At 45.0% G+C, this 20,357-nt stretch overlaps 3 protein-coding genes across 17 annotated transcripts in view; 2 read left to right on the top strand and 1 right to left on the bottom strand.

Moving 5' to 3' along the window:
* The window catches only part of MTSS1 (MTSS I-BAR domain containing 1), a 186,281-nt gene extending 178,618 nt beyond the window's left edge, over nucleotides 1-7,663 (top strand). For 7 of the 13 annotated variants that reach the window (XM_055287208.2, XM_055287205.2, XM_055287202.2 and 4 more), the window contains 3 exons: nucleotides 2,056-2,229; nucleotides 2,555-2,717; nucleotides 4,772-7,663. In XM_055287208.2, coding sequence (XP_055143183.1) covers nucleotides 2,056-2,229; nucleotides 2,555-2,717; nucleotides 4,772-5,472 — 1,038 coding nt within the window. In that variant the 3' untranslated portion in view covers nucleotides 5,473-7,663. Of the gene's footprint in view, nucleotides 1-615; nucleotides 811-2,055; nucleotides 2,230-2,554; nucleotides 2,718-4,771 lie in introns of all 13 variants that reach the window. The other 6 variants (XM_055287198.2, XM_055287199.2, XM_055287197.2 and 3 more) reach the window with 3 other exon arrangements.
* An 804-nt stretch (nucleotides 7,664-8,467) lies between these two features.
* NDUFB9 (NADH:ubiquinone oxidoreductase subunit B9) lies at nucleotides 8,468-19,621 on the bottom strand. 2 transcript variants are annotated; one of them, XM_055287221.1, is made up of 4 exons: nucleotides 19,458-19,621; nucleotides 15,491-15,650; nucleotides 11,336-11,449; nucleotides 8,468-8,696 (listed from the first exon to the last, which is right to left on the bottom strand). In XM_055287221.1, the coding sequence occupies exons 1-4, from the start codon at nucleotides 19,556-19,558 to the stop codon at nucleotides 8,565-8,567; spliced, it is 507 nt and encodes a 168-aa protein (XP_055143196.1). In that variant the 5' UTR covers nucleotides 19,559-19,621; the 3' UTR covers nucleotides 8,468-8,564. The 2 variants fall into 2 exon arrangements, with proteins under 2 accessions (XP_055143196.1, XP_055143195.1); XM_055287220.1 differs by having other exon boundaries at nucleotides 15,491-15,683; nucleotides 19,458-19,595.
* The window catches only part of TATDN1 (TatD DNase domain containing 1), a 49,747-nt gene continuing 48,996 nt past the window's right edge, over nucleotides 19,607-20,357 (top strand). For both annotated transcript variants that reach the window (XM_063642947.1, XM_055287212.2), the window contains exon 1: nucleotides 19,607-19,720. In XM_063642947.1, the coding sequence (XP_063499017.1) occupies nucleotides 19,699-19,720 (22 nt within the window). In that variant the 5' untranslated portion in view covers nucleotides 19,607-19,698. The remainder of the gene's footprint in view (nucleotides 19,721-20,357) is intronic.

Genomic DNA, 20,357 nt, shown 5'->3' with positions numbered 1-20,357 from the left:
AAGGGGTATGGGGAATTTGGAGGTGTGAAGGCTTTCTCCCAGACCAGGTGTTGCGTGCCTATCCATCCTCCTCCCTCCCTTCCCGAGCCACCCACCAGACCGTTGGATGAGCCGTGTCACTGTGTCAGAGGCTGTGTGCTTTTCTGCTTTTTAGTTTGCACCCCCACCTCCCTGCCCTTGATTGAGAATGTGCTCCTGAGCAATGCGATGATTTTGGAAACCTAGAATGAACAGATTCATTTGAAGATGCTTTGGAATTTTTAAATTTGAATAATGAAATGAGCAAATCACTATCACCATGAAATGAGGCTTCATTAGTTACATCATCAAAAACCATTGAGAAGGCCACAAATTGAGGCACTGATCAATTTCCAAACTTCTAAAATGTAGGTCAAACATAGATGCTTATTTGGTGTCAAATTGATGTGCATTCTTTGCACCCCAGCTCTCTTCTCTTGCATCACGGATCATCCGTGAGCAGCGGAGCCCCAATGTTTGTTTTATTTATAAATATTCAGGTTTCCCCTCCCTTGAATGTCAATGCCATTTTGTATCCCCGCACTCATCCTGTTATATTAATTTTTTTTCCTTTTCCCCCCCTTTTTTTGTTTCCAGTTGTCTAATGGGTTTTCTCACTATAGTTTATCAAGTGAGTCCCATGTGGGGCCCACGGGTGCAGGCCTTTTCCCTCATTGCCTGCCTGCCTCCCGCCTGCTCCCTCGGGTCACCTCTGTCCACCTTCCAGACTACGCTCATTATTACACCATTGGGCCCGGCATGTTCCCGTCATCTCAGATCCCTAGCTGGAAGGTTTGTGTCTCTCCCCCTCCTCCTCTCCCCGTCATTGCCTCTGTGCTCACCCCTCTTCTGTTCCAATCCCCTCACCCCGACTATCCCCTCACCCCCTTCCTTTCACACTCTGCCTTCTTCCCCATAATGCCTCTCCCTCAGGAAACTCCCATTGGGGGAGAAGCAGAAAGCAGCCGGCAGCTCTAAGGCAGCAATTTCCATAGGTAGCTGGGGCTGAGGGTCTTCCTCCAGGGGACTTTGGTCAATCCCTGATAGACAGCAGTGCAGTGTGCAGTGCAGGCAGCGGCAGTTCCAAGTCGAAAGGCCCAGTTTTGCATCAAGTTGAAATCTGTGGGTTGATCCCTCCCGGGGGCCACCTGAGGGTGTCAGCATGATCAGAGCTTCTAGGGGGTCCTGGGGGACTTTCCTTCTGGCCATGTTTCCCATTTTCCCTAATGAGCTCCCTGCTGGGCTGTGGTAACAGAACCATAACCCAAAGCAGGTTTGGGATGATCATGTTGAACTTAACAGTACACGCAGACTTCAGTTTTAGTCTTGAGTGTTCAAACATGTTTGCTTTAATAGAAAGACAAACTTTGAAAATGATCCCCTAGCAAGTCCGATCAATGCTCCTCCAGGAGGATAATCTGCTCTCTTTTGAGGGGAGGACCCTAATTTGAAAAGTAGGCCCCTTGGCTGCCAGCATTTTAAGCAGGTTTTGACTTTAGCCCTCACAGGCTGTGTGGGCCTCTCAAGGCTCCTCGGAATCTTTCTACTGCCCCTGGGCGCCTTCCTTTCCTTCTGAGGGCTTGAGGGGGCAGGGAGCCTGCCATGCCCTTTGAGGCTGGTTCCTGGGAATGGAGGGAGAAGGGCTGATGTTGCTTTAGTGCTCGCTGGTGGCCATTCCCCTAACGGGAAGCCATCTGGGTTATTAAGGAGCGATGGTCCCTTCAGACAGGAGAAGCAGGATGTGCTGTCCACTGGCGGGTCCCCTTAGCTTACATCGGTCACCTGTTAGGTGGCTGCGGGTTTTTAATCTTTGGGCAGAGACGAGGAAAAGGGAGGTACACAGGGGGCTCCCAAAGGGTTTTCCATTCCTTGCCCTTTAGAGCCTGGAGAGGGCATGCAGAGGGCCTGTGGCTTGTCCCAGCCAGAGGTTCCCCTTAAGGGGCCCAGCTGCCTTCTCCGGGGAGCTGTCTTTGGGGTCCCTGCAGCCCTCCAGTGGAGGCAGAGGCCCTGGCTCCTGACCGCACTTGTTCTGCATAGGACTGGGCTAAGCCTGGGCCCTATGACCAGCCTCTGGTGAACACCCTGCAGCGCCGCAAAGAGAAGCGAGAACCGGACCCCAACGGGGGAGGACCCACTACTGCCAGTGGCCCGCCTGCAGCAGCTGAGGAGGCTCAGAGACCACGGAGCATGACTGTGTCGGCTGCCACCAGGGTGATGCTCTTGTTCTCAATAGTTGGTTGGGGCCACCTCAGCCTGGCTGGGGATCATATTCTGGCCAGCAACTGGGGGGCCGAGGCAGCCTTGCAGCTGGAGGGACCTGGGCTCCATTCCCTGACTTTGTGCTCTACAGCAAAGTCCCCGGGAAAAAACCTTGTGTGGGGATGAGAGAGGCAGAACTTTCTAGGGTCAGAGTGGGACCCAAGCAAGTCAACAGCCCCCTGGGCCCACAGACATGTAGTGCTCACCGGGGCAGAACAGGAGTGACGTTGAGGCCCTCCCTGAAGCAACCTGTGTATTTCTCTCCTCCAACCTGCAGCCTGGTGAGGAGATGGAGGCTTGTGAGGAGCTGGCCCTGGCCCTGTCTCGGGGCCTGCAGCTGGACACCCAGAGGAGCAGCCGGGACTCGCTTCAGTGCTCCAGCGGCTACAGCACCCAGACAACCACCCCCTGCTGCTCTGAGGACACCATCCCTTCCCAAGGTACGAGGCAGCCTGGGGTGTGCACTTAGGCTTTCTGAGCAGCACCAGGTGAGGAGATAGAAAACTGCTGGTCCATTTTAACCGCAACCCACCACTGGCTAACTAACGGGCGTCAGGATTGTTTTCGTCATCTGGAAATGCTTTGGGGAGCTCATCTGTAGTTGTCAGGTAGCTGCCATATAAGAAAGGGATCTGGGGCTGGGCGCGGTGGCTCACGGCTGTAATCCCAGCACTTTGGGAGGCCGAGGCAGGCGGATCACAAGGTCAGGAGATCGAGACCATCCTGGCTAACACGGTGAAACCCGGTCTCTACTAAAAATACAAAAAAATTAGCCGGGCGTAGTGGCAGGGGCCTGTAGTCCCAGCTACTCAGGAGACTGAGGCAGGAGAATGGCATGAACCCAGGAGGCAGAGCTTGCAGTGAGCCGAGATCACGCCACTGCACTCCAGCCTGGGCCACAGAGTGAGACTCCGTCTCAAAACAAAACAAAACAAAACAAAACGGGATCTGGACTTTCACAGCTTTCTGTGTTTTGCAGCATCATACACAGCAGTCTCCAATTTGAATGGAGATATGTGCTGTAATAAGAATAGCTTCAGGCCAGGGGCAGTGGCTTACGCCTGTAATCTCAACATTTGGAGGACTCTGAGGCGAGCAGATTGCTTGAGCTGCAGAAGTTCGAGACCAATCTGGGAAACATGGCGAAACTCTTGCCTCTACAGAAAATACAAAAATTAGCCAGGTATAGCGGCACACACCTGTGGTCCCAGCTACTCTGGAGGCTGAGGTGGGAGGACTGCTTGAGCCTGGGAAGTCGAGGCTGCAGTGATCCATGACTGCACCACTGCACTCTAGCCTGGGCAACAAAACGAGACCCTCTCTCAAAGGAATACCTTCATTTTTGTTTTAGCACTTTGCACTACACACTTTATGGTTATTTTCCCATTTAATCTTTACAGCCCCTTATGGGGTAGGTATTTTCATCCCTATTTTACAGAAGTGGAAATGAAGGCTCAATAACTCGCTCATATTCACACAACCAATAAGTAGCAGAACTGGAGTTTGAATATAAGTGTGTTAGAGTGTAATGCCCAAGTTCCTAACCTATTCCAGCCAAATCCTCTATCAAACCTGCCTCCCTCATCCTCAAGTCCACTGCACACACACGTCAGGCAAGATGAAAATCCAACAGCTGGAATATATCTATGATAATTGACCAAAAGCTATGCAATTCATCATTCAAAACCTCTAAGACAGTGAATCTTACAGGAGGGTGATTTTATTCCCCAGGGGACATCTGGCAATGTCTGTAGACATTTCTGGTTGTTACAACTGGAGGGGTAATACTGGCATCTAGTGGGCACAGGACAGGGATACTGCTTAAACATCCTGGAATACACAGCACGGCCCCTCCCCACCACGTCCTCCATAACAAAGAACTATCCGGCCCAAATTATTAATAGTACGGTGGTTCAGAATCAGGGCTGTGAGCTGTTTAATCTGTAAGCTCCCACATCATCCTGAGATTGGTCTTACAAGGAAGTGAGCAATGACACTGATGGAAACTGTCTGTCCCTTATTGTCAGGGACTCACTGTCAGTAGCTTTGTTCTTTGTCTAGCCCTCGCCTCTCCAGTTAATTATCAGGGAGATGTTATAGCCTAGGCTAGTCTATTTGAGGTTTGGATCTTCATGTTGAATTCTGGACTGGAGAAATTGTCTTCTTTCATCCCCCTTATTCCTCCCAGAGATGCTTGGAGGTAGCTTTGCTGCAGCCTAGCAGCTTTACCTTCTTCCCCATTGGCGACATTTGAGTGCCTACCATGCCCAGCACTGTTCTAGGTACTTGGGAGACATCAGTGAACAAAGCAAAGATCCCTGCCAGGGAGTTCTTAGTTGGTGAGACTTTCTGAAGATGGTAGAGAAGCCTGTGGGAAGCTTGGGATGAGACCGTGTGTGTACCTTGCCTTGCGTGCCTTTTGTCCTCCCAGCACAGAAGAATCAAAAAAGCACAGCTGCTGTCTTGAATATGTCTAATCAAATCCTATAATCAGTTTCAGATTATGATTATTTCTCTGTAAGTGGTGACCAGGAAGCAGATCAGCAGGAGTTCGACAAGTCCTCCACCATTCCAAGAAACAGCGACATCAGCCAGTCCTACCGACGGATGTTCCAAGCCAAGCGTCCAGCCTCAACTGCTGGCCTCCCCACCACCCTGGGACCTGCTATGGTCACTCCAGGGGTTGCAACTATCCGACGGACCCCTTCCACCAAGCCTTCTGTCCGCCGGGGAACCATTGGAGCTGGTCCCATCCCCATCAAGACACCCGTGATCCCTGTCAAGACCCCAACCGTCCCAGACCTCCCAGGGGTGTTGCCAGCCCCTCCAGATGGGCCAGAAGAGCGGGGGGAGCACAGTCCTGAGTCGCCATCTGTGGGTGAGGGCCCCCAAGGTGTCACCAGCATGCCCTCCTCAATGTGGAGCGGCCAAGCTTCCGTTAACCCTCCACTTCCAGGCCCGAAGCCCAGTATCCCTGAGGAGCACAGACAGGCAATTCCAGAAAGCGAAGCTGAAGACCAGGAACGGGAACCCCCAAGTGCCACTGTCTCCCCAGGCCAGATTCCAGAGAGTGACCCTGCAGACCTGAGCCCAAGGGATACTCCACAAGGAGAAGACATGCTGAACGCCATCCGAAGGGGCGTGAAACTGAAGAAGACCACGACAAACGATCGCTCGGCCCCTCGCTTCTCTTAGGCTCACAAGAAATGCGCCAGTGGGGAATGAACTGTTTCATTAATAAAACCTAATTTGTCTTGATCCATTCCAATCTATAATAAAACAAAAGATTTTGTAGGCAACTCGGAATATAGCTCTTTTGAAAGTACTTGACACCTTTAGATAAGAATTAAAACCAACCTGTGTAACTGACATAATCTGGATCTTTTAATTTGTAAATATTGACAATTTTCTTTCTGCACATTTTAATCTTAGTTTCCCTTTTGATTTTTCTGAAGGTGCCAAATTCCATTTAACTTTTTTACAAGTCTTTGTAAAATTTTAAATGCATAAGGGGGGTTGGGGCGGGGAACCACGAAGTAGTTAATTTTCCTATAGAAAAGGATTTACTATACTTCACTCTTCTTTTTTTTTTCCCCACAAGCTTTTGTAGATGCATTGTAGTAGTCTAGCTTAGAAGCAAATGCAAGTTATTTTAATGTACAAACTAAATGGGTAAGAGGTAAAATCTTCATTTAAATATACTGTGTTCTGGATGAAAAGAGCAGGAGTAACAATTGATGAGCAATATTCAGAGTGAAGTAAATCTGGAAATGGTAGAGACTGTGTTGGGATTGGGGGGAGGGCCATGGGAGGGGCACATCGTCAACATAGCCGATCCTGTTACATTTAAGAGTAGCCTCGTAGGTTGAATTTCTTCTAGTAGCTTCATGGTAAATGCATCTGAATAAGCCATACTGGATTGCAGTGTTTGTTTCTGTAGGGTGTTTAAGGACTTCCTTTCTCCCACGATTCCTCTGGACTGCGCACAGCACCCACCTCCAGCCCCATGCATGCTGCTGCCTCTGGGCAGTCATAGAATCTCCCACTTCAGTTTCTTGTTGATCTTACTCACCTTCATGGAATCCAAATACATCCAAAAGGGTAAGGCAGTTTTAAAAATGTGAAAACATTTAAAAATGATAGCAGGGAATCCTTAGATTATAGTAAATGCCTTTTACTTAACTGTGCCCAGCAGGCTGGGTGCGTTAAAAAGCCCAAATATTTTGAAAAAACTCGAACGGATTTGACAAGGGTAGCCAGCTTGGAGTCTAGCAACTTGCCAATGTGTTTACCAATCTGGGGGCTTGTTTTTCTTTTCTTCTTTCAAATAAATGGCAGTTAACTGGCTTCACAGTAAACATTGAAGAGAGGAGGATTTGTTTATTGTCACTGGGAATCTGACCACTATACTGTCCTTTTTTTTATATTCTGGGTAATGTTTTTTGGAAAGGATTTGTCTTTTCTAAGTGGAAGTTAAATTTGTTATAATGCCCATCCCCTAAAGCCAACAGAGATTTGTAGATTTAAAGGGATCACATTTGAAGACAATAGTGTTTAAGAAAGCAAGCAAGTCCCTTAGCAGTCAGATCAGTTAACAGGGCACATTTATGCAGAGAGGAGTTTGGTGGGTCTCATATACCCTGCAGATTCCTGTTGGCTCTAACCCTCAATTACCTAATCTTATGCTTTAACACATAACTGCATTGGATGTGAGAGTAACGTACCGTATGGTCACTGTTCTATATATTAACATTGAACACTGCTGCGATTGCTCAAGGACATTTTATGTTACGGCTTTAAAGCAAAGGCATGATTATTAGAAACTATTTAAGCTTTTTTCTTTGAAAAACAAGCTCCTTTTACAGAATATAAGCAACAGTAGTGCCTGTGGTTTAGCCCACCAATCTTGATGACTAAAAGTAGCTGATGCATTGTGCATATGATGCTTGAGATGGTTTTTGCAAAAGCAGAAATCGCTGCAAGGTAATCACAATAGATAAAAGTGGTATTTTAAACCTTTGAAATAAATGGATGTAACTGTACCTTGGTACAGCTTTTCACTTGTTTAGTTTTTAAACGTTAGTATAATCTGAATAAATAAAATGTTGCCAAATTCAATGTAGAAAGAATGTGACAACACACCTTGAGTAGTTCTGCTTGTGTTTTTGCATATTGTAAAAGCAGTGTCACAGCTAAAAATAAAGAAATCGTTTCTAACGGTAAATTATTGTGCTTTAGTTGCTAGTTTGTACTGAGAGTTGACCTCTCCCTGTGCAGTTTTTTGTTCTAAACCTGTATAAATAACAATTGTGTAATGTGTCTCCCTTCTACATTGTAACAATTGCTTCAGCCTACGTTATAAATAAAGAACCACTAGATTAAAAAAGTCCTGTATTTCAAGTCTTGTTACAATTCAGTTTGAGGTCTTAGTCAAATGTTAGAAGATGGACTGGGACTCAAATTGAGCTTACATAGAAAAGGGACAAAATATTTTTGTGATGGCTATAAGATCATTAGTTGCCTGAAACTATTTGAAAACAGTTCTATCTAATGAGGGATCAAGAACTAAAAGCAGCTGTTTTGGGTTGAAAGTTTAAAAACTGTTTTATCTTTAAAAAACACAAACAAAGCTTCTGAAACATTTAAGGAGTTCTGTTATTCCCTTACCTTTGAGTCCGCAGACAATCCAAGCTACGGTAGCAGAAGCAAAGCTGGAAAACTGTTTCTAAAATAAGTGCCACAAAGTTTTATCCCACATTGGACCATTTAACCCCAACCATCAAACCTCTACCCCTGAGAGAACTCCACAAATTCCATGCTTATTTGTTGACTAGGTACTTCTTAGGGAGAGTTGTTCTTCTAATAAAAGCTAAAATTCCATTAGTGAAATCTTTAGAAAACCAGAAAGGTTATTTTTAAATCCTCAGTATTTCTGTTCTTGGGTTTGTTTATTCCTTCTAGTTACCACAGCTAATTAGGCCTTTGACTTGAGAGTTTGTTCGCCTCAATCTGGTTCTGCCTCAGTTTTTCCTTGCTGGTAACATGTGCTATCAGTGATTTATTGCAGAGAACACAGCTGACTGACTACATGTCCCGTCATTTTCTTTACATGCACAATTGATAAAACAATGACAGTGGCACAGTCACTTGGCATCACAGTAATTCTTAGAAGAACGTCAGTCATACCAGAGACCATTTCACTGATTTTTTATTAGGGCAAGTGCATGTTCTGTAATGTATTTCACTTGCAAGCATGAAAGATGAGGTCTCTCTCTCTCTCTCTCTCTCTACATGGGCCGCTCCCGGGGTCTGGTCACAATATACCACCACAGTGGGGGCAAATCACCTTCCTTTCGGGCAGGGGGCAAAGCTTCAGTTAAAGGACCACCAGGTGGCGTTTCCTCCTGCAGCTGCTTAACCTAGAAGGAGGCAAGGAAGGAATCATTACCAAAGGAATCTAATTGACTATAAAAATCTGTCTGTTGCAGTGAAGGGTCAGCTTTATGTCTACGGTGTGTCACTGACATTACACACTATCTGATCACAATATTGAAAAGTGTTTTTTACATATACCTGCTTTATTTTCATATCCACACTTTTGGAAAAGTCTCCTTAAGGGTTTTCCCATTCTTTTAAATAGCAAAGCCTACCCCTCCTATTCTTCCCCTCACCCCTTTTCATCACCTCATTATCTGGACCTCCTCTTATTCTGTAGACAAAAACATGACAACTATCATTCCAATTCTCCTTGTCACAGTCCCCCACCCACTGACCAGAAAAACATTTATTGTTGTGTCTCAGCTAAGTGTTCTCCAAAAGCATCATTAAGAAACCTCAGTTCATAATATGTTAGGGATGTTAATTCTAACCTTCCTAGCAACCAAGAACAAAAATCACAAAATCACATGTAAAAATATGCCCAGTTCTGCCAAATGCTGCCCTGCTACCTCCAGTTCTAGTTATGGCCAAGATAAATGTCCTAACAGAGGATAACCCATTCTGGATTGTGGCTGCCCTGGGCCTCCAGTCACATGTGCTGCTTAATAATGTTGAAGTGATGGAATATGTAAAGGAGGAATTGTTTGATGTTATCCGAGTGCTCAATTGCAGAATGAACCTGCGGCTCACCATGCATATCCTTCAAGCTTCTAAACGGTGAGACATTTCTGACAAAACACTGCCCCCTTTGGCCACAGTGCCCTTCCTTTGGGTCCCTCTTGGCCAAACATTTCCAAAGGTCAATATCCTCAGTGTTATCACCAGAACCAGCACAACTTCCAAATCAAGAATTCAAATATCCCACTATCCAACCACACTCTCCCTTTCCCACTCATTTGTTTAAATGCCTCCTTGAAACTCAGAATACAAATTCACAGATCCTCCCAACTTGGCCTTCCCTCTCTGCATCTGCCCCCACTGGCTTGACTTTGTTTTTTTTAAATCCAGCTTAGATTCCATCATGACAATAGCTTCCTTTCGAATAACCTCAAGTCCCTTGTCACTCTCTGAGCAACAGACAAACCGAACCATATACCCTCAGGCCTGTGCTCACACAGCTTAGTATTGCTAAAGAGAAAAAAGATATGGGAGCAAATTGGAGTCATTACTCTCTAATTATTCCCAACCTCAAATGGGCCTTTGCCACTTGGCCATCCTACTGCTCTCCAGCAAGCTCTTCCTCACCTCATGACTATCACACCTTGTCCACATTCTCCAAATATGCTGCGCCCACTCGTTCTGGGCTTTTCCTCTTATTTCACTAAAAAAAAGAAGCTATCACACAAGTCTGTCATCTTCAAAACTTCTAACCCAAATGTATTTATATACAATCTTTTGCCCAATTATAATGAACAAAGAATCCTTTCTCCTTTTCTTCTTTCTCTATACTCTCTCCTAAGGATTCCATACATCTCTCCATGGCTTTTAAAACTGAAAACTCCCAAGTTTCTGTTTCTAGGTCAAATCTCTCCTGGGAGTTCCAGATTTCCACATCTGAAGTTGGCTTCTGATATCTGCACTTGATGTCTCACAGGATTCTCAAAACTTCACACTTCCAAAATGAATTCTCGACTGCTGCTCTGACACCTGTGCCCCCTTCCCCAATCTTCCCTATCTCAGTAAACATCACCAAACTCCAGATATTAAAGCTTAAAACCCAGAAACCATTCTCTCTTTTTTTTTTTTTTTTTTTTGAGATGGGAATCTTGCTCTGTCGCCCAGGCTGGAATGCAGTGGCACGATCTCAGCTCACTGCAACCTCCATCTCCTTCAAGCAACTCTCCTGCCTTAGCCTCCCAAGTAGCTGGGATTACAGGTGCACACCCCCACGCCCGGCTAATTATTTGTATTTTTAGTAGAGATGGGGTTTCACCATGTTCGTCAGGCTGGTTGTCATGAACTCCTGACCTCAAGCTATCACCCACTTTGGCCTCCCAAAGTGCTGGGATTATAGGTGTGAGCCACTGCACCCTGCCCCAGAAACCATTCTTGATTCCTCCCTGTCCCTCACCCACGCTGAACATCCAGTCAGTTGTCTCATCCCTCCAAATGATGTCCTGAGTCAATTTCCTTCCATATCCACTTCATTCACCCTAGTGTTAGTCATGACAACCTTTTGACTAAACTTCTGCAATAATCCTAGAAGGGTCTCTCTGCTTCCCCTCTTCCCCTCTCCAATATATGCTTCACACTACAGCAAGATTGAGCTTTCAAAAATGTAACTGACCATCCTAACATGACTGAAAAATGCCTAAGGCAATGGTGGAGAGGCAGGTTAAGGGAAAGTATAGCAAGAAGGCAAAAAAGTCAGGCAAAGGGCTAAAGAGAAGGAGATCTGAAGCAAAATCAAAGACAAACCCAAAAAGACCAGGGAATGCACTTTAACTTACTTGTAAGGTGGTTATAAATGTTAAATTGATACACTTAGATACTAAAGTATATCTGAGAAGCAAGGGCCCAGAGTAACTGTCATGGCTGGAATCTGGACCTCTGCATGTGGGGAGCAAAACTTCACTCCACCTACATAGCTAAGGAATAACGAAGTACAAGTAGAACGCACCTCTCGTTCCCAGCTTTCCCTCCGCAATTTCTTCCACTGTTCTCTCTTGGCAAAGTAATCAGGATACATTGCCTTCTCAGAAGGATGCCAGTCATCTAAGCACCATTCTGGGACCTGTCAGGAGAGGAAATCATGGTATCAATCCACAGGACACATTTACCTATCCCTGACAGGGCCTGCTCAAGAGATGTAAGACAAAGATCAAGGTACATTTTTATAACCACTGCAACTAACAGACTGTTTCTAATTCTAAGCAAGGAACAGCAGAGGATAAGTAGGAACCAAAGATAAAGGAAAATGCCTTAGAGTCAAAGACGGTGCTGAAAAATAGCACCATCATCAGTCCACGGAGAACTGGCTTCATTCCTCCCCTACCTGCCTTCTCTAAATATCCAAAGTAGTCTTATCTTACTTGGAACTCTTAGAGTATCTCAGAAATATTAAGCACCAATCCAAGTGGGTTAACTTTAAAGTCTAAAATGAACTTTGTTATAGCAAAAAGTAGACTGTACGACCTTAAATCTGAATGTAGAAAGAAAAGTCTTGATGACGTCTCAGAGAGAGAAAACTGACACCTAAAAAACAGTACAGGCACACCTTAGAGATACTGCAGGTTTGGTTCCAGACCGCTGCAATACAGCAAATATCACAATAAAGCAAGTCACAAAATGGTTTCCCAGTGCATATAAAAGTTTTGTTTATACTATACTATAAAGTATCCAACAGCATTATGATATCTGTTGAGATGGAGTCCTCCTGGTAAAGATTTTGTGAATATTGATTAAATGATAACAAAGGACTTTGAACAGTACATCAACTTAGTTGATAAATCAGTGGCAGGGTTTGAGAGGATTCATTCCCATTTTGAAAGAAGTTCTTCTGTGGGTAAAATGCTATCGAAAGGAAAAGTCAATTGATGTGGCAAACCTCACATAATATACATAAAAAATGTACATAATTTAGGCCGGGTGCAGTGGCTCACGCCTGTAATCCCAGCACTTTGGGAGGCTGAGGCAGGCAGATCACCTGAGGTCAGGAGTTCGAGACCAGCCTGACCAACATGGAGAAACCCTGTCTCTACTAAAAATACAAAATTAGCCAGGCGTAGTGGTGCATGCCTGTAATCCCAGCTACTTGGGAGGCTGAGGCAGGAGAATCGCTTGAACCTGGGAGGTGGAGGTTGCGGTGAGCCGAGATTGTGCCATTGCACTCCAGCCTGGGCAAAACTCTGTCTCAAAAAAAAAAAAAAAAAAAAAAAAAAAAAAAGACATAATTTAAAAATACATTATTGGTTGGGTGAGGTGGCTCCTGCCTTTAGTCCCAGCCCTTTGAAGGCTGAGGTAGGAAGATTCTATGAGGGTAGGAGTTCGAGACCAGCCTGGACAACATAGCAAGATGCCATCTCTACAAGAAATAAAATAAATTAGCTAGGTGTGGTGGTGTGCACCTGTCTTCTTAGCTACCTGGTTGGCTAGGACAGGAGGATTGCTTGAGCCCAGGGGGTCCAGGCTGCAGTGAGCTATAATCATGCACTCCAGCCTGGGCAACAGAGGGAGACCATCTCCAAAACAAAAACAAAAGCAATACGTTATTGATAAAAACTGCCAACAATCATCTGAGCCATCAGAAAATCAATCTTTTTACTGGTGGAGAGTATTGTATCAATGTTGACAGCTGGTGACTAATCAGGGTGATGATTGCCAAAGGCTAGAGTGGCTTTGGCAATTGCCTAAAATAATGAGGTTTGCCACATCAACTGACTCTTCCTTTCACCAAACACTTCTATAGCATATGATGCCATTTGATAGCATTTTACCCACAGAAGAACTTCTTGCAAAATTGGAGTCAATCCTCTCAAACCCTGCTGCTGCTTAATCAACTAAGTTGATGTACTATGCGAAGTCCTTTGTTATCATCAATGTTCACAAAATCTTCACCAGGAGACTCCATCTCAAGAAACCACTTTCTTATTCATCCATAAGAAGCAACTCTTCATCTGCTCAAGATTTATCATGAGATTACAGCAATTCAGTCATATCCTCAGGATCAACTTCTATTCTGATCCTGTTACTAGATTCTCTCTTGCTATTTCCACAACTTCTGCAGTTATTTCTTCTGCTGAAGTCTTGAGCCCTTCAAAATCATCCACAACGGTTGGAATCAACTTCTTCCAACCCCGTTAAAGCTGACATTTTGATCTCTTCCCATGAATCATAAATATCCTTAATGGCATTTAGAATGGTGAATTCTTTCCAGAAAATTTTACTTTGCCCAAATCCATCAGAGGAATCACTATCTATGGCAACTATAACTATGCAAAATATATTTCTTAAATAACAAAACTTGCAAGTGGAAATTACTCCATGATCCATGGGCTGCAGAATGGATGTTGTGTTAGCAGACATGGTAGCACGTCTCAACAATGGGCTTAAAAGATTCAGTAAACCATGTTGTATATAGATTTGCTGTAATTCAGGCTTTGTTATTGCATTTCTAGGGCACAGGCAGAGTAGGTTTAGCATAATTCTTAAGGGCCCCAGGATTTTCAGAATTGCAAATGAACAATGGCTTCAACTTAAAACCACCAGCTCATTAGCCCCTAACAAGAGAGTCAGCCTGTCCTTGAAGTTTTGAAGCCAAGCATTGACTTCTCTTTTTTTTTTTTTTTTTTGAGACGGAGTCTTGCTGTGTCACCCAGGCTGGAGTGCAGTGGCGCGATCTCGGCTCACTGCAAGCTCCGCCTCCCGGGTTCAGGCCATTCTCCTGCCTCAGCCTCCCAAGGAGCTGGGACTACAGGTGCCCGCCAACACGCCCGGCTAATTTTTTGTATTTTTAGTAGAGACAGGGTTTCACCGTGTTAGCCAGGATGGTCTCGATCTCCTGACCTCGTGATCCGCCCGCCTCGGCCTCCCAAAGTGCTGGGATTACAGGCTTGAGCCACCGCGCCCGGCCAGCATTGACTTCTCTCAAGGTATGAAAGTTCTAGATGGTATCTTATTCCAAAAAAAAGGCTACTTCATCTCCACTGAAAATCTGTTGTTGAGTATAGCTACCTTCATCAACTATCTTAGCCAGATTTTGTGTAATAATTTGCTGCAGCTTTTCCATCAGCACTTGTTGCTTCACCTTGCACATCTGTGTTACAGAGATGGCTTTTTTCCTTAAACCTCATGGACCAACCTCTCCTAGCTTCCAACTTTTTTTTCTGCAGCTTCCTCATCTCTCTCAGCCTTCATAGAAATGAATAGTTAAAGACTTGCTCTGGATTAGGCTTTGGCTTAAGGGAATGTCGTGGCTGGTTTGATCTTTTGTCCCAACCACTAAAACTTTCTCCATATCAGCAATAAGACTGTTTCACTTATCATTTGTGTGCTTACTGGAGCAGCACTTTTAATTTCCTTAAAAAACCTTTAATTTCCTTTGCATTCACAACTTGGCTAACCAGCAGGAAAGGCCTAGCTTTCTACCCACCTTGGCTTTCAACATGCCTTCCTCACCAAGCTTAATCATTTCTAGCTTTTGATTTAAAGTAAGAGATGTGCAACGGATTTAAAGTGAGAGACATGTAACTCTTCCTTTCACTTGAACACTTAGAGGCTATGGTACGGTCGTTAATTGTCCTAATTTCAGTGTTGCTGCGTCTTAGGGAATAGGGAACCCTGAGGAGAGGGATAGAGGCAGAGGAACTATTGGTCGGTGAAACAGTCAGCACACACACATTTATCAATTAAGTCTGCTGTCTTATATGGGCATGGTTTTTTTGTGCCCCAAAACAATGACAATAGTAACATCAAAGGTGACTGATCACAGTTCACCACAACTGTGTGTAGATACAGTAATAATAAAAAAAGTTTGAAATATTGCAAGAATTGCCAAACTGAGAAACAGAGACAGGAAGTGAGCACATGCTGTTGGAAAAATGGTGCCCATAGACTTGCTCAGCACGGGGTTGCCACAAACCTTCAATCTGTAAAAATACAATATCTGCCAAGCACAATAAAACAAAATGCAATAAAATGAGGTAGGCCTGCATCTGACAACTGTCAGGAAGTAAGTCTCCTACCTACCCCTTGAAGGGCAAGTGATTTCTAAGGCTGAGGTTTGGGACTGAAGTCTATTTCTCAGAAGGCAGTCATCATTATAATTCTCACCTACCTTGTAGCAATCGTATCTCTCATAGGAGGTGCCCCCAGGAGAGTCAGGGAAGATGTATGGCTGTGGATGCTGACGGTACCAGAATTCTTCCTCAGCCTCCTTCAGCAGCTGGGTGGCCTTTGCCATATCCTTTTCATTCTTATGTTCTTCAAACCGGGCTCTCATCAAACAAGCAAAGTATCGGTATTTGTCTCTTAAACCAAAATGATTTTGAAGATTAGAAATGTTACCTACTCATGTGGTTGCTGTCTGACAGGAGGCTGCACTTCTGATACCTTCTGGATGGGCAGTGGACCTCCCCCAACCCTCCCAATGGAGCAGCCTATCATCATGGCTGCTTCCTCTATAGCCCGCCAAACAGCAGCAGCAAAAAAAATACTGTATTAAATATATACCCTAACCATTTTTCTCCTCTTACATCCAACAATAGAAAGAGGATTTAAACAAAAAAAAAGAAAAGAGCATTCGCAAGAGAAAAGCTCTAACCTCTGTAGGATCATTCAACATTCATCGAATGACAACTTCCATTTCCTTCTATCTTGTGCTAGTCACTATGCTAAATTCTGGAGATACAAAGATGAATAAGAAAGGTGTTACTTGGCGGAAACAGTATTGCTTAGCTCATATAGAGCTAGGTTTGTATCCTGACTCTGACACTAGCTGCATAAACTTAGGCAAGTTAAAGTCAAGTTCTAAAGAAACTGGGCAAAGATCAGTTAGGAGGTTTTGACAATAATCTAGGACACAGCTGATGAGGGCCTGAAAGTAGGGAGCTGTGATGGTGACAGGAGACAGGAGAGACATTTAGACTTCCAAGTTAGGAGAACAGGCTCTCCAGTCAGACTGTATGGGCCTGAATCTTAGCTCTGCCACTACTAGCTGTGTAACCTGGGGTAAGTTAATGTCTTCTGGCCAGGTGTGGTGGCTCATGCCTGTAATCCCAGCACGTTGGGAGGCCAAGGCGTGTGGATCACCTGAGGTCTGGAGTTCAAGACAAGCCTGACCAACATGGAGAAACCCCGTCTCTACTAAAAATACAAAAATGAGGCCGGGCATGGCGGCTCACGCCTGTAATCCCAGCACTTTGGGAGGCCGAGGCAGGTGGATCACCTGAGGTCAGGAGTTCTAGACCAGCCTGGCCAACATGGTAAAATCTCGTCTCAACTAAAAATACAAAAACTAGCCAGGCGTGGTGGCAGGCACCTGTAATCCCAGCTACTCTGGGGGCCAAGGCAAGAGAATAGCTTGAACCCGGGAGGCGGAGGTTGCACTGAGCCGAGATTGAGCCATTGCACTCCAGCCTGGGGGACAAGAGCGAGACTTCATCTCAAAAAAACAAAACAACAACAACAACAACAAAAAGGCCGGGCACGGTGGCTCATGCCTGTAATCCCAGCACTTTGGGAGGCTGAGGTGGATGGGTCACCTGAGGTCAGGAGTTCAAGACCAGCCTGGCCAACATGGCGAAACCCCGTCTCTGCTAAAAATACAAAAATTAGCCAGGCGTGGTGGCACATGCCTGTAATCCCAGCTACTCGGGAGGCTGAGGCAGGAGAATTGCTTGAACCCGGGAGACGGAAGTTGCGTTGAGCCAAGATCGCGCCATTGCACTCCAGCCTGGGCAACATAAGCGAAACTCCGTCTAACAACAACAACAAAAAAAGACTTCTAGGCCACGGGTTCCTCCTCTGTAAAATAGTGGTAATAACAGTGTGTATATCTTGAGGTTGTCATAAGCATTCAATAAGATAAACAAACTTTAAAAAGTGCCTGGTACTTCCCAAGTGTTCAATAATGTCAGTTACTAATATCATACTGGAAAGAGAATTTACAAAAACCAGTGTCTAATTATATGTGGTGTATGAGTATGTGTGTTACTGGCAAAGGAATAAGGAGCAAATACTTGAGAACAATTCTGAGATTTAAAGCTCAGTAACTGAATTACTAATAATACCATTAGCGGAGGCAGGGAATTTGGGAAAAGAGTCAGAATGGGGAGTGATAGGAAAACAAGTTTGATTTCAAAGAATTTAGATAAATTGAGCTTGAGAGAACGGTTGGTGATCTTTTCAATTTTTTTTATTATTATTTTTTGAGACAAAGTTTCACTCTTGTCGCCCAGGCTGGAGTGCAATGGGGCGATCTCGGCTCACTGCAGCCTCTGCCTCCCAGGTTCAAGTGGTTCTTCTGCCTCAGCCTTGTGAGTAGCTGGGATTACAGGCACCCGCCACCACGCCTGGCTAATTTTTGTATTTTTAGTAGAGACGCGGTTTCACATGTAGGCCGGGCTGTTCTCGAACTCCTGACCTCAGGTGATCCACCCGCCTCAGCCTCCCAAAGTACTGGGATTACAGGTGTGAGCCATCACGCCCAGCCAACAGTCGGTGATCTAACAAGCAATTCTAACTACAGCTCTAGAGACAAATGAGTGCAGGTGGTGACAGCACGAAATGAGGCTGCCCGAGTACATACAGCAACACAGTAAGCCTAGGATGGAACCACAGAGAACAGCACAATGAGGGCAAATGGAGGAAGAAATTAAGGCAAGGATTGAGAAAGAATGTCCGATCTAAAAAATGCTGAGCCATAGCTGTCATAGTAGCTAGTTTATATCATTTTCCTCTAGGACTATGGACTTTAGTATTCCCAACTATAGTTCAGTATTGCTTGAATTCTTTTTTTCATGTTTAATTTTTTTTGACACATAATTATTGTACCTATTTACGGGGTACATGTAATATTTTAATACATCCATATAATGTATAATGATCAAATCAGGGTAATTTGGATATTCATCACCTCAAACATTTATCATTTGTGTTGGGATACCTGAATCCTTGATGGCTCAACTTCCTTCATCATCGATTTGTTTACATGTCCATTTTCCCCACTAATCCATGAGCTGCTGCAGCTCAAAAATGGATTTACTAACATTTATATATTTAGCATAGAGCATAGAATCTGAATTGCAAATTCTGTCAAATAAATAAATAAATAAGGAAAACTCAAGGAAGAACAATCCCATCACATTGTACTTGGCCATCTTCCTGCCAAATCAAGAGAAGTTTGTCAGTGATTTTCTAATAGTCACATATATGCAATCTGGGCTTCGAGGATACCCTCTGCAATTCTTCCAGGCCCACTCCATTTTCCATAGAGTTTTTTTCCCAGAAGCCCTTCTTATAAAACTAGGTTTGGGGAGTCGTAAGACTGGAGTGGAGGCCTGGCACTCACACATCTTGGGTTGTTAGCCCACCCTGCACTGAATTTAGGTTATTAAAATCTACACATTTTAACACTATGTTCTAAGACTAGTCTCAGACGGATAGAGGTGGAAAGACAATTATGTAAGAGGTGAAAAAGAGGTAAAGGTAATGAAAAGGACTAGATGAAGCTAAAAAGAGAAAAGCTAATGGGAGGGGTGGGAGAATGATGATGCTTTGGAGGAAGACCTAAATTTTAACCCTGGCTCACTTACAAACTCTATCACCTTGCGCAAGTTACTAGCTGGGCTTATCTTCTTATCTGTAAAATAAGCTTAAGATAATTCCTAACTCCCGGAGTTTTGCAGACTAAAGAAAATAATGCATAGCTTATTGCTGTTAATATTGGAAAGGAGAAGATCGTGAAGAAAACGATTTAGCGAGCGCTGGACCCATGACAATTACAAGTTTCGGCACATTCTTTTATTTCACTTAATTTTCCTGCGACCCTCTGCGCTGTCCTGCGTCCGTTTTACTAAACAAAAAGCTGAGGCCCAGACCCGATAAGCAACTTTACAAGGTCTCCTGGCCATGGGTGGCGAAGCCTGCATTAGAACCCGGGTCTACCATAGGATTCTGTGGAGCGAGAGGCCACCTTCCAATTCCGTTCCCGAAGTCCTTGAACCTCCAGGTACCCGGTGGCCTCTCCACCTCCATGGGGCCCCCAGGGTCACCTCCCCGAGTCCTGGGTACCCATCCCTTACCTGTGGACGCACCACGACTCGAGGTGGCGTAGCGCCCGTTTATAAAGCCGCAACACCTTTTGCTGATGGGTCAGGTAGGCCCCCGACGCCAAGAACGCCATGACTGCGCTGACCTTCCCCGGCCGCGGGGAGAACCGGGAAACCGTACGCCTGCAGCAGGTGACGGAGCGGGGCCAGCCGGAAGGGCGGAGCTGCCGGCGGCCACTTCCGCTTCCGCCGGGGAGGTCTCCCATCTGCGGTCATGAGTCGCTTCAAGTTTATCGGTAAGAGGAGCGTTTTCCACGCCCTTGGGTCTTTCTGACTTGTCCCGGGCGTCGGTCACCAAGGTCACAGGACCCAGGAATTGCGCCCTCCGGCTTTGTAGGGGTTGAAAGAGCCGCTCAGTGGAAGAGGGCGCGGGGAGGTTTCTGGGTGCTGGTAATGTTCTGGTTCTTGATCTAGGTTCTGGATTCACGAGAGTGTATTTATTTGTAAAAATTAACAAGCCGTACAGTTATGATTTTTGTGCTCTTTTTAACATCTGTAATGTATTCAGTTTTTTAAAAAGAAAACTCCAAGAAGGCCAATCACTATGTTTCCGTTCATCCCACGTGCACCTCCCGGCCCGTCCCCTCTGCCTTGGCGGAGAGGGTGACCTATTCTGGGGACCAATTTATTCAACCAACCATTCATTCGTTCATATCATAGTTAGTGAGCGCCTCATGTGGGCCTGGCACTGGCCTAGGAACACAGGGCACAAATTTCCCAGTTGTACTGTCATCACCATCTGGTGGAGAAACTAGAAAACACAAGTAGTGGGGAGAAAAACAAACTGTACTTGGCAAGTACAATGAGAGGGAGAATGCTGCCGGGATTTAAATGGTCATGATCCTCATCTTTGTGGGGTTTCCAGCTACTTGA

The sequence above is a fragment of the Symphalangus syndactylus genome, chromosome 7 (genome assembly GCF_028878055.3).
Source record: "Symphalangus syndactylus isolate Jambi chromosome 7, NHGRI_mSymSyn1-v2.1_pri, whole genome shotgun sequence".
In the NCBI taxonomy this organism is placed as follows: Eukaryota; Metazoa; Chordata; class Mammalia; order Primates; family Hylobatidae; genus Symphalangus; species Symphalangus syndactylus.
The sequence above is the reverse complement of the archived record's forward strand: the minus strand, read 5'-3'. Positions and strand labels throughout refer to the sequence as shown.

Coding starts and splice junctions, on each gene's coding strand:
- NDUFB9 (XM_055287220.1), bottom strand. CDS start 19,558: ATGGCGTTCTTGGCGTCGGGGGCCTACCTGACCCATCAGCAAAAGGTG. Junction 15,684..19,457: donor GAGTCGTGGTGCGTCCACAG/GTAAGGGATGGG, acceptor TTTTGGTTTAAG/AGACAAATACCGATACTTTG. Junction 8,697..11,335: donor GGGAAAGCTGGGAACGAGAG/GTGCGTTCTACT, acceptor GCCTCCTTCTAG/GTTAAGCAGCTGCAGGAGGA.